At 42.7% G+C, this 12,390-nt stretch overlaps 1 protein-coding gene across 1 annotated transcript; it reads left to right on the plus strand.

Moving 5' to 3' along the window:
• Positions 1-1,171: 1,171 nt before the first annotated feature.
• Positions 1,172-11,964, plus strand: efna1b (ephrin-A1b). The gene is made up of 4 exons (XM_068324559.1): positions 1,172-1,419; positions 10,048-10,343; positions 10,437-10,619; positions 10,752-11,964. Exons 1-4 carry the CDS (start codon positions 1,322-1,324, stop codon positions 10,871-10,873), a joined length of 699 nt encoding a protein of 232 aa, XP_068180660.1. The 5' UTR covers positions 1,172-1,321; the 3' UTR covers positions 10,874-11,964.
• Positions 11,965-12,390: the final 426 nt, after the last annotated feature.

Here is a 12,390-nt window from a genome sequence, read left to right on the forward strand (position 1 = left end):
TCAGCTGTCTACACATATGAACACACAAGTACGTAACAACAAATTTACACAACATGAACACAAATTCCCCGCTCATTCATCCCTGCAGCCATGGCGCTCTGCAGCAGCTGACCTGGTCTGGACTCCATCCACGCCCAAGGGAAGCCCTCGCTGGGGCCACAATCCCACTGACACTGTGTCTGGACATTATCCACTCCATCTGTAAGGTTGTTTTGTGAAGTCACCTGTCTGGGAAAGCGATTACATGGAGACCACTAGATTAGACTGACTGATAAAGTAGTAGTAATTCTTTATTATCTGGGAAAGCATAATTAGTGCACCAGCAAGCCTAGACAACAACAACAGCCTGCAAGAACACACACACTATTCTTCAGAGGATTCTCAAATGACACACACCAGTGGGACAGCCCAGCATGTATATCCTCAGTATAAGACGTTAAACTAATCTGTTTGGCAGCATTATAGTGGAGCAACATCACAACAAATTCCGTAACAACAGGGCAAGCAATGCAACACAAACATTCATGCAGACAAACTACAGTAAAACAAGATACTCTGGCTGTCACAGAGGATGCAACACTGCATTACACTGTTACACAACAACACGACAAAACAGTGTTACAACAACAGATATAAACACAGTAGATATGGGCCTTGAACTTATTACCAACCACATACATGTTTATTACGTGTTCATGCATTAAAAATCATAATCCACTAATATAACCTAAACATGCACTGCACCAATTATAATAATGTCTTGCCGCACTGTGTTTTTTTTCATGATTATTTATTTATAGTGCAGTCAAATTATTAAGTGTTTTATATCACCACCTGAACTTTAATCATTAATGATACACGTCATATTATGGTAATTAATTGTATTTATTTTGACATCTGATAAATATTTACTGGCATGTGACTTGGTAATCAAATTAATCTTATTTTAAAATCGTTATATTACATGTCGTCGAAAATATATTGAGTGCGCTTCCACGATAGTTCTCGTAAAGTTGTTTTGCTAATCTGGACGCAGCGTTAAAGACTGTTGCGGTGGGCGTGAGTTTTAAGTTGCCTTACTCCTATTGGTTGGCGGGTCGACGAGGGGTGGGGCCAGTCCGAAACAAAACAGACAAATTACGTCTCTGTCAGCCAGTTAGGAGTAGGAACAGCGTGAGAGGGCTGCACCGGCTGACTCTGTCTTTATCATACATTAGGAGCGTAAAGTCCTCAGGCGCGAGTGATTTGCGATTTAAAATCTTAAATTCAAACACATTTTTAAATTGTCTCATTTACTTGTGTCGCTGGGAGAAGAGGAGCAATGGATTTGACGTGTCTGGTGTGTTTGGCTCTGAGCATCGGTGCTTGGTTCGCCTCCGCGGAAAGACACAGCGTCTACTGGAACAGCTCCAACCCAAAGTGAGTGTCCATCTGTGGTTTAGTGTGTGTGTGTGTGTGTGTGTGTGTGTGTGTGTGTGTGTGTGTGTGTGTGTGTTTGCGTGTGTTTGCGTGTGTTTGCGTGCGCGGAGACTACCTGTATGTTGTGAACCAGTTACTGCGCGCTCCGTCAGGATGTCCAGTTCAGCCTAAGATATGCTTTACTTTTATTGATTGTTAGTTTTTGTTTTTTTTTTGTTTTTTTTTATCTCTGTGTCAAACTGGTGATGGCTACAGTGACAGTTAATCTTCGTCTCCACTGAAGTCGGGACGTGTCGTCCACCTTTAAACCTTTAACACAAGTGTGCATCATGCGCAGCAGCAGCAGCACCGGGATGTAAAAGCAGGAGATTGTGAAGCTAGACAGATGGACAGATTCACCACTATATTTAACCGCAACACAGACACAGACATACTCTAAAAGTTGAAAATAGACTGACAAGTACGAACTTGGCCAGTGACGCTGACTGCAGGCTCTGCACCTGTGTGCGCACTGTGCGCAGTGGAAAGTCTGTAAAGGAGAATGAATATGAAGACGGGCTGATCAATAAGTTATCTTTCAATACTTAATCGGAGTTTATTGTGATATGATATTTTTCATTAGGGAAGACCCCCCCCATCCCCCCACCACCACCACCAGCACATAATGCTGATTATTTTGTTTTGAGGTCAGACATGTAATTCTAGAGGACCACTCAGCGGAATCGATGGAGGTTGACTCGCAATATTGCTGCGCGATTTATTGAGCTCTTATCGCGGAGCAAGTGATCCCGATGCGTGAAAGAGTATAGTATTATTTTATTTTAAGGCCTCTGCTTCTCTGAGATGGGTCGATTAAAATCTAAAGCAAAAAGCCAATGTGGCCTTTTAGTGTTGTCTTGATTACATCGCTGGCTCTCTAATTGCCCTTTAAGAGTGACAGGGCAAGGCTAAAAAAAAACAACTTACAACAAAGAGAACAATTGGCCTCATAGTTGGGTGAGGAATCAAATGGAAAGTCCTATTATCATGAGTGTGCTTGTGTCATCGGTTTGTCCATGCGTGACTCAGAGGCTGAGGTTTGAAACACCTGAGTTCTGAGTGACAGCAGATGTAGAAAGAATGCAGATGTAGACCATTGTCTTTAAATTCTGGATTAAGGAACGCAAAGTTTTAGAGCAAATTAGATAAAATAGTAGGAACAGTAAGAAAGGACAGAGAGAGAGAAGGAGAGAGAGAGAGTCAAATCTTCTGTCTCTTATTCAGCATTGGATGAGATGCTGTCAAATGAGAGTTTATGAGCAGAGCCTTTTTGTTAGATGTCTGATATAGACAGGAAACATCCGTAAAAAACAAACAAACAACAACACTTCACAGGAACAAATCACAAAAATATGGCTTCTCTTCTCTAGTGAGTCACTCCTTCAATGCTCCAGGACCAGTTTCTCAATCTCTGCCATGTCAAACAAACGGATGAGGAGGAAGAACTCTAAAATGTTCACCAGAAAGATAATGAGAACTAAAAACCCCAAATGAAACCATAATTATCTGACCTCTACATGCCACCCGTATTATAGTTCTCTCCACATTTGACAGTCTACTCCCCATTACCGATCTGTAATCCCTCAATCCCAGCCCCCACCCACCCACCCTTCTTTCTCCCCCTTTGCTCTCATTTTGCCTTCTCCCTTCATCTCTCAGGTTTCCAACTCTTGAAGCCCACATGTCCTGGAACGGTCCCTGTTGGTAAATTAGTCACCTGCTTGTAGGTTTACATTGATCCATCAGTGGGCTGTGGATAATTGATGCTAAGTGATTCTTGGTTTGATTGTGAGCTGCGGTGATTTGTCTTGTGTGGAGGATGGAGACCAGATGGCAGCCGTCTGCCCGTTCGTGTTGGAGAGCAGAGCGATGTGAGGTTCTTCCTGAAGCGTGCGTGTTTTTCTCTCTGTAAACTATGCGACCGTGTTAGAGTCTGATTTAATGGTTATGGCTTCAAGTCTTGTGGAGCGTGTGTTTTCCTTCATGACAGGTGGAAAGACTTGCTTTTGTCAGTCTGGTTCAGTCTTGTTTTCACACTGCGTGTCTCTGCTTGCTTCAGTTGTGTTGTGTGTGTACATGTGTTTATGAGAGTATGAACTTGTGCTGCCCTTTGCCAGATTTTTGCCAGAGGTTATTTTGTTTTTATAGTCAACTGAGAGTATGTGATCGTTTGTGTCTTCGTCAGAGTGAAATAAGGAGTGTCCTCTGGACTTACCGGGAATGACATGACTCACATATACACATATTCGGGGCAAGAAGGACGTAGATGTTAATATTAGCTACAGCCGACATTCCACCCTGCTGTTACTATACTAAAGTCTGTTAGCTGTGTGTGTGTGTGTGTGTGTGTGTGTGTGTGTGTGTGTGTGTGTGTGTGTGTGTGTGTGTGTGTGTGTGTGTGTGTGTGTGTGTGTGTGTGTGTTTGTGTTGTGTGGTGTGTTACGTACCTGTCTGTTCCCCTCTCCATCCTCACACTCCTTCATTCTGTTTTAACAGCTTCACCCCTTCATTCTCTCTAACAGCTGGCTGCCCTCCCAGACTAGCCGCTCTGCTTGCTCACAAATTCGAGTGTGTTCAAGATCTGTTTACTGCGCAGATGTTGAGGCTATTAAGGTGGCACTCCGTGGCTGCCTTTAACTCTGTGTGTTATTTGATTGCTGTCATCCATCCAGACCAGCCTGGGTTTGTTTGCCATTCTCCAACTATCAGTGATAACTTCTCCAGGAGGATTTTGTTGCAGTGTAATTTTAAATTTATCTATATCTGTGTCTGGCTGTCTGCCTTTGTTGCTAATGAAGCAGCCTGGGCCTGCTTTGACACGTGTAAGTGGCCTGGAGGATGAGTTTGGGGTGAATTGGGCTGATGTCATCATCACCTGCCTCACCTCAACTATCCTTTAACTTAACATCGCTCTTTCCACCCATTATTTGCCCCTCCCCAGTCTGTGTTCTGTCTGGTTGCAAGTCTCTAATCCTATCAGAATTACAACTGACACACACACACACACACACACACACACACACACACACACACACACACACACACACACACACACACACACACACACACACACACAAACATGTTTTACAGATGGTGTGTAATCTGACCATCTGACCCATAGACACATATGTATATCTATATAAATAAATGTTTCTGTAATCCTGTGATATAACCTGTATCTGTTTCATTATGCCTTGCCCCCTATGTCTCTCTCTCTCTCTCTCTCTCTCTCTCTCTCTCTCTCTCTCTCTCTCTCTATATATATATATATATATATATATATATATATATATATATATATATATATATAGATAGATAGATAGATAGATAGATAGATAGATAGATAGATAGATAGATAGATAGATAGATAGATAGATAGATAGATAGATGTGTGTGTGTGTGTGTGTGTGTGTGTGTGTGTGTGTGTGTGTGTGTGTGTGTGTGTGTGTGTGTGTGTGTGTGTGTGTGTGTGTGTGTGTGTCCTGTTGGATTTTCTTCTGTGGAATTTTTTCCCTCATAATCTCTCAGATGCAATCCACCCTGGAACATCAGAACAATCAATTACAAGCACAGCAGGACATCTCCATTTATCTTGTTATGGATCTTTCCCGTTTAATATCAGCAGTATTTCTGTGTGTTCCCTGCTGGCTTAATAGTCCTTTTACCTAATTCCCTTATGCACTAGTCTATACCTTAAATGTCCCAGGTTTGTGTGGAGATCCTTCTTCCCAGCATCAGAGTAGTATCTATATACCTCTGTTTTTTCTTTGCTCTTCCTCTTGCTTCCTTATCTGTGGTCCAGACTTCCTCCCCTCCCAATTTGAGCCAACCCCCCTATTTTTCACAGACCATCCTCTGTTTTTTTTTGCCCCAGTAGTTTTCCACCACAGGAGTACAGAGCACCTCTCAGCCCTGGCTCTGCTAACACTGGAGAGACCTGTTTTTCCCTCGTGTTATCGTAGTATGTGTGGGCAAGCGTGCAAGTGTGTGTAGGTGTACGCTGCCCATTCATAGCATTTCACATACCTTGGCATTGCTGTCTACTCATAGCTCAAGATCGCCCTCTAATGGGCTGAATTAGAAACCGATTTCTGCCAAACAGACTTCTGATCACAGATGTATTTAGCCTTAATTTATCAAAAACGTATTCCCAGTAAGAAAAGACAAATATTTAATGTTAATTCACACAAGTCACTGAATTTGTCCCCCATCCCAAGAGAGACACAGAGGCACAGGCATGTAGATTAACTCTCTGTGACTCCCCCAACATATTAGACCAAGCATGATACCATTTGGCCTTCCTTTTCTTCATAGACAGAATGGGAAGTGACACAAAGGGGAGACTGGGTGAAAAGATTTTGGGGGCAGAAAGTAGGAGGAGTAGGGTTCAGGGTGAGACAAGGGTGAATCGGGTTTGTGTCGAGAAATTAGCCTGGATGAAAAGTGCTGGTGTATTATGTCAGTGTTGGGAGACACAACAGAAAAGAAGATGGGGAGAGGGGGATGGGTTGATTTTGTTGAATAAAGGAGAGGCAGACAGCGGGAGGAGAGGGAGAAGAATGATGGATGAGGGGAGGGTAGAGGTTTGGAGTGAAATGAGACTGCAGCGTTGACCAGTTCCTATCTTGCAAAGGAACTCTCACTGTCTTAACAGTGTAATAAATGCAAATATAAGCATAGAAAGATTTGCAAAAAGTAATAACTAATGAGTTGGAGCTGGACTTGTAATTGAAGTAGAGGGAGATGAATGTATTACTGCATAAGAGCTGAGAAATTCTCATTGGGCTTCTTATTCTAAGACAATAAGATGAAGGGAAGAGTGACGCTAATATGGAAAGACCTTTCGGCGTGTATTAGATTGGCTATAATGGAGTGTCCCACCAGTGAGCAGCTAAACTCATTAGAACCACTGACAGCTTCTCTGCCTGTGTGAACGGAGGTGTGAATCTGCCATACCGCAGCAAATTAATAGGGTATTAAGTGTACACCTCAAAGTAAAAGTGTGTGAGGGTGAGACTGGAAACCTGATGAGTGCAGCTTGTGAGAACACAATAAACCAAGTAAACCACAACCCCACCATGTGACATTCCTGCCTCTGCACACTTACTATTGATTCCCTGCAGAGTTAACGCTTTGAGTGATGCATGCGTTTGTGTGTCAGTGGCGTTCCACGAATGTTTGTGTGTGGAACAAACATCTCCGATGCTGACTCAGACAGCAGTGTGCGTGAGAAGCTGAGACCCTGAACTCTAACCCTTTGACCCGGCTGACAGTTTGTAACTCTCCACAAAGGCGGCGCTCCTGTGTCAGTTGGTTGGAGCTCCGGGGACAAATGTCAGGAAGAGCAGCGGGAAAAAGGGAGTAAAGAAAGAGCGATGGCAAGGGGAAAAAGAAAGGTGGTGGAAAGTAGTGCAAGGACAGATGTATCTCTTCAAAGTGTAAATGAGGAGGCCAAATGCAAAAGAATTCACCTATAGCAGTGCTGCGACTATTTAACCATTTAATACTCTCATAACACACACGCATCACTGACGTAAGCACTGGATTAGCTCTAAAGTGAGAAGTGACCTTCCTGCTGCAGAGAGGAAGAAAGACTGCAGCCACCTTCAACCTTTACCGTTTGCCCACGTCTCAGTTGCAGGTACGGAAACACAAAAGAGGCTTCAGTGGGTCTCCATAAACAGATGTGCTCATGAGCCCGAGGCACGAGAAGCCCTGAACTGAGGGTCTTCAGAGGACGCTTCCTCCACGAAAACATGCGCACGAACACACGCAAGCAGACATCGATGCACAGGAAGATGAAGCTGTGTGGAAAGTAGGTCCGCAGCAGCACACAAGGCACATAGATGCACACAGATGGGTCAAATGCAAAGAATTTTTTTTAAAGATTGATGAATACATTAAAAAAAAGGATGGACAAAGATGAAGAAGACCAGAGAACGACAGATTTTGTTTTGCATAGATTTCCCAATTCCTTGACTTGCAATGGCCGGAAGAAAATTCAATTTACGGGAAAACAATCTGGACTGCTCAAATTGAACTGAGAAACCACAGAAATACTCAGTGTCATATAAGCTCATATGTAATGCGCATCCACACCAGTCGGGGTAGCGAAAGCTCTGCAGGGGGTAAGGTGCAGAGGTTGACGGGGCCCTGTGGCCCTCAGGATGTCTGTCTTTAGGGGGGAAAGGGTATAATTACACCCCATTCATTCCAACTCCCCCCTTTTGTAAAGAACACGCTGGCCCCAGATCCTTAAAAGCTTTTAATTAGCCATACCAGTGAAGGGTGGGAGGTGAGGATGTGAGAAGGATAAAGGGTGAGTTTTGGTGAAAGCATGAGCTGTGAATGAAACCAGCAACAGACTCTGTTTTGTTTGCTTTTGACAGGCCTGTGTGTTTATGCTGATGTCGGCCAGGCCACGGACAAGAATACGTTGTGGAAAACAAAGTGTATCTCAGACAAATTAGAACTGTTTTTTACTTCAGAGGGATCAGCTTGAGATCTCCGTGTGTCTTGTTTTCCACAACTCAGTTTGTACTTCTCCAATGCAAAGAAAGCCGAGCCAAGAGGAACAAGATGACACAAGAGATTATTCATCCAATTAGGCAGCTACAGAATGTGTCTCTTTTTTCTTTAATTGAAACACTTGCCCTCGCAAAACACACAACATCGAAGGCGTGCGCACCTGCACACGAATGCACACACGCTTACAAAGAACCTTTTTCTGAAGGAGGACCTTGATTACACGTTCAGGGAGGTGATCATCCTGCTAGCCCCGGATAACAAGTGTAGAGCTGTACTCAACTTACAAAACGTGTTTTAACAGGCAGGTTTGCACTAACCAATAACACACATACACGCACGCACACACGCACACGCACACACACACACACACACACACACACACACACACACACACACAAACAGAGGTGGGAGGAGGGGCTACAGGACTGCATTTGGAGCCACTGTGTCTGAGTCTTGGCCAGTGGGTCCCAACAGGAGCCACAACAACAGGAGGGGGTTCAGACCCACTATATCCCATGCTTTGATGCTGGGGCACACACACACACGCACGCACCCACGCACACACATGCACACACATGCACACACACACACACACACACACACACACACACACACACACACACACACACACACACACACACAAACAAACAATGGGAGATTCACAGGAGCTGCTTTCCAGTCACTTTCACTCCCTGCAACATCCAACACACAGGCATTAATTTAGTTTAAGCACAGATTTAATTTAAGAATTAGAGCCTATCACCCCCGAGGATGTAATCAGAGTAACACGCAAACATCAATGTCTTTCTTAACTAGCTTTTGGCAGCTCTCGTATGGGTTGCAACATGCCGGCCGGCTGCACATCACACGTTAGGGTGTTGAACGGCCTCGCCTGCATCACATTCACTTTGGCAGACAGGTTGAAAGTGAAACAACAGATTTCCTGCAGATATAACTTTGACTTTTTGACCAAGCAAGGCTGTATCTTAATAAGTGTAACTTACAAAAAACCCCTCAAACCCTAAGATGAAGATTTAACTCAAATTGATTTAATTCAATTCTAATTGGCACAAATTTGCCGTTGGGGATGTACAGGCTGAGACAGACTTCAGCAATTGTCCATATTGCTATATTAGGACATCAGAGGAGAAACACGAATGGGAAGAGAGGAACGGGGAACTGGGAAGGAGGCTTAAAAAGAGCTATAAAAGTAAATGAAGGGTGAAGATGAAAAGAGAGCAACAGTCTGTCTGTCTCTACCTACTCTGTCTCTGTCTTTGATGAAAGTGGAGAGAAATTGAGTCAAAATACAGATAGAGACAGCAAATAAGTACAAGGACCTTCAATACAAACATCCAGAAGCTGAAAGAAAAGATTACATGGTGAGACTCAACAGAAAGAATGGATTGCATAGACAGGGAAGTGGATGAGCAGACATGGCGAGAGGAGATGGGTTTGAGCTGTCACTTAAAATCTCACCCTCTTGTGAGCAGGTGAAAAGTGAATCTCTGCTGAAAGCAAAATGAGGGGAGGTTGTGCGTGTGTGTGTGTGTGTGTGTGTGTGTGTGTGTGTGTGTGTGTGTGTGTGTGTGTGTGTGTGTGTGTGTGTGTGTGTGTGTGTGTGTGTGTGTGCGTGTGTGTGTGTGTTTGTGGAAAAAGTTAGTACCTTGTGAGATTCTGGGTGTGTATTCATGTTTCTAAAAAAGGTGAACAAGTATGGCCTAATCAGGAGCTTTCTACTTCTGTCACCCTGACAGGTTTGCACAAGTACAGCGGAGCACGTTTACACAAACATACTCACATGACTGGCTATACTTGTGTGTTAGTGTGTGTTATCCGTGTGAGTAGGTATTTTCAGTTGTGTTGCTGTGCGTTGGGTGCCTGTGTATGAACAGACTCTACTGTTATTTTTAATCAGTTGTATTGTGTGAGTCAAGCTGTCAGGGTGTGTAGGGGTTAGCATCTGCTTGTTATTCATGTCATCATTAATTCTGCAAAGGAAAAAGTTATACATGTTAGACGTTTGTGAGTAACCTCCTCCTCCTTCTTGTCTCCCTGCAGCTTCCTGTGGGATGAGTACAAAGTAGAAGTGAGCATCAATGACTATCTGGACATCATCTGCCCACACTATACCCATGGAGAGGTGTCATCGCATACAGCTGAGCGCTACGTGCTGTACATGGTGGAGAGGGAGGACTATGATGTGTGCAAACCTCACTCCTTTGACCAGCTTCGGTGGGAGTGCTCACGTCCCTTTGCTCCCCATGCACCAGAAAAATTCTCAGAGAAATTCCAACGTTTTACTCCCTTCACCCTGGGAAAGGAGTTCAGACAGGGAGAAAGTTATTATTATATCTGTAAGTATCAATGACGACATCAATATTTTGATCAACTTGTGATCTTTACATTTTCTCAACCTTCTAAAACTCATTTGTTTGTTTTACACACAGCCAGTCCAATGCATCACCATGGCCAGGACTGTTTAAGGCTGAGAGTGGATGTTGTCGGGCCTAAAGGTTCTGAGAAGAACCACATCGACAAATCTAAGGAAGATAAAACGGGAAAAGGCATGGATGGAGGAAAAGGGATGTTTCCTGGAGTAGTTCACAACCCCTCTAACCGGCTCCCAGCAGGTGAGGATTCCACCATAAAAATACCATGCAGCACAGTCACAGCAGTTGGATGTCTGAGAGGCGCTCAGCTGGACATGTTTACTATGAAGGAATGTTGAAATCTAATACTGACTCCTTTCTCTCTCTGGTCAGACGACCCTGCTGCGATGGAACCAAATGTTCAGAGGAGTATCGGAAGTTCAGGAGCAAAGCCGGTCTCTGTTTCACTCGTCCTCACCTTGATCCCAGCCTTATTAGCTCTGTGGCTACAATGAGGCTGACATAAACTAACAGAGACAATGCTAAACCAATGCTGGTCATTGGGACCATGAACACAGAGGAGATTTTTTTTTTATAAAGATTGTTTATAAAGACTTTTTTTATAAGCATGGACGGTGCTGTCGGTGTGTATTGGTGTGCAGGTATGTGTGTGTGTGTGTGTGTGTGTGTGTGTTTTTGTGTATGTTTGCTTGAATGTGGAACGTTGAGCGTTCCAAAGAAGAGGACCTCAGTTATCTTTTTTGATTGCTTGTAATGAGGATGGAAATTCTCATTTTTGACCATTTACGATGCACATTTTTTAGTTATACTGAACTAAACTTCAAGCTAATTGATTAAAATGCTCAATGGATTAAGATTAAGTTAAAAATGACAAATGACAAGAGTACATGTCTTCATTAGCCTGTGTTTTCAAATTGCCATAATGTTGGTACCGAATTGCATTGTTTTCCTCATCTCTAACAGTCAATGTCATTTTTCTTTCTCTACACTGAGAGAACTGTTGACGTGACATCTTGGAAATGTTTTTGGCTTCATCCAAAGTCTACATTGAGTAGGATTCCTGTCATGTTATTGTGTCGTAGCATTCAAGCTCCGTATTTTTTCGGGTGTCGCTGTCAGATTCACACTAGCTTACATGATGTCTTTGATGAACACCACTGAAAGTATTCGACATTGTGCTCTTTTTATACTAATAATACAGTGCTAAGAATCAAGTGACTGTCCGTTTTATTTTCATTTATTTTCATTGTTGTTAACCATTGTAACAATTAAATGTTCATGTATGGTTGAGACACGCTGATTAACAACACATTGTCAGGGCGTTGAGCTTTTTCAGTACTTATGGTTAATGTCCTATTTCTGACATCTTGTCGTTATTATGGTACACTGGCTGATATCGCAAATGTGATCTTACTTGCACATTGTCAAACCTCAAACTGAAGGGATTTCCCAGTTTATATTTACACTTGTTTTTGTCATGCTCATCATTTTGTAAATGTTTATGTATATTTGTATATAGAAAAAACTATGAGAAACTGTTTTAAGATGTGAAAAAGTTCTATGAAAATAAAAAAAATTGATGTAATTGTTTGTGTGCTTTTTATCAATCTGACGAAGCTCAATGTTGAATTTAGAATGATTTTACAAATTCTAACCCTTTAAAGGTTGAAACACATAAAAGATAAATGAAACAATGATTTCTGCTATTTTTTATTTTAACATATTAAGAACAGTGCTAAACCTTCATTTTATATTTCATCCATTTCATCATTCTGAATTTGGTGTCAGCCACCTGTCTCAAACATGGGCAGCAAAAGAAGTTTAAGTTGTGCAACACTCCAACAGCATGTTAATCAGTAACAGGAGATATAACCCTGCATTTTTACAAGGCAGGTAACCACAAGACAGGGTGTGGCTCACTCACTTTCTAATTGCATGATTGACTTAATATATTACTGCATAGAATCTGGAATGCCTTTAAAAAATGTTGACAATAATTTCCAAATTATTC

The sequence above is a fragment of the Antennarius striatus genome, chromosome 9 (assembly GCF_040054535.1).
Source record: "Antennarius striatus isolate MH-2024 chromosome 9, ASM4005453v1, whole genome shotgun sequence".
NCBI classification, from domain to species: domain Eukaryota; kingdom Metazoa; phylum Chordata; class Actinopteri; order Lophiiformes; family Antennariidae; genus Antennarius; species Antennarius striatus.

What these genes read in the sequence shown, in the direction of transcription:
- efna1b (XM_068324559.1), top strand. Translation starts at nt 1,322, where the DNA reads ATGGATTTGACGTGTCTGGTGTGTTTGGCTCTGAGCATCGGTGCTTGG. An exon ending in TGGAACAGCTCCAACCCAAA is followed by an intron (nt 1,420 to 10,047) that starts GTGAGTGTCCAT and finishes GTCTCCCTGCAG; the next exon opens with CTTCCTGTGGGATGAGTACA. An exon ending in AGAAAGTTATTATTATATCT is followed by an intron (nt 10,344 to 10,436) that starts GTAAGTATCAAT and finishes TTTTACACACAG; the next exon opens with CCAGTCCAATGCATCACCAT.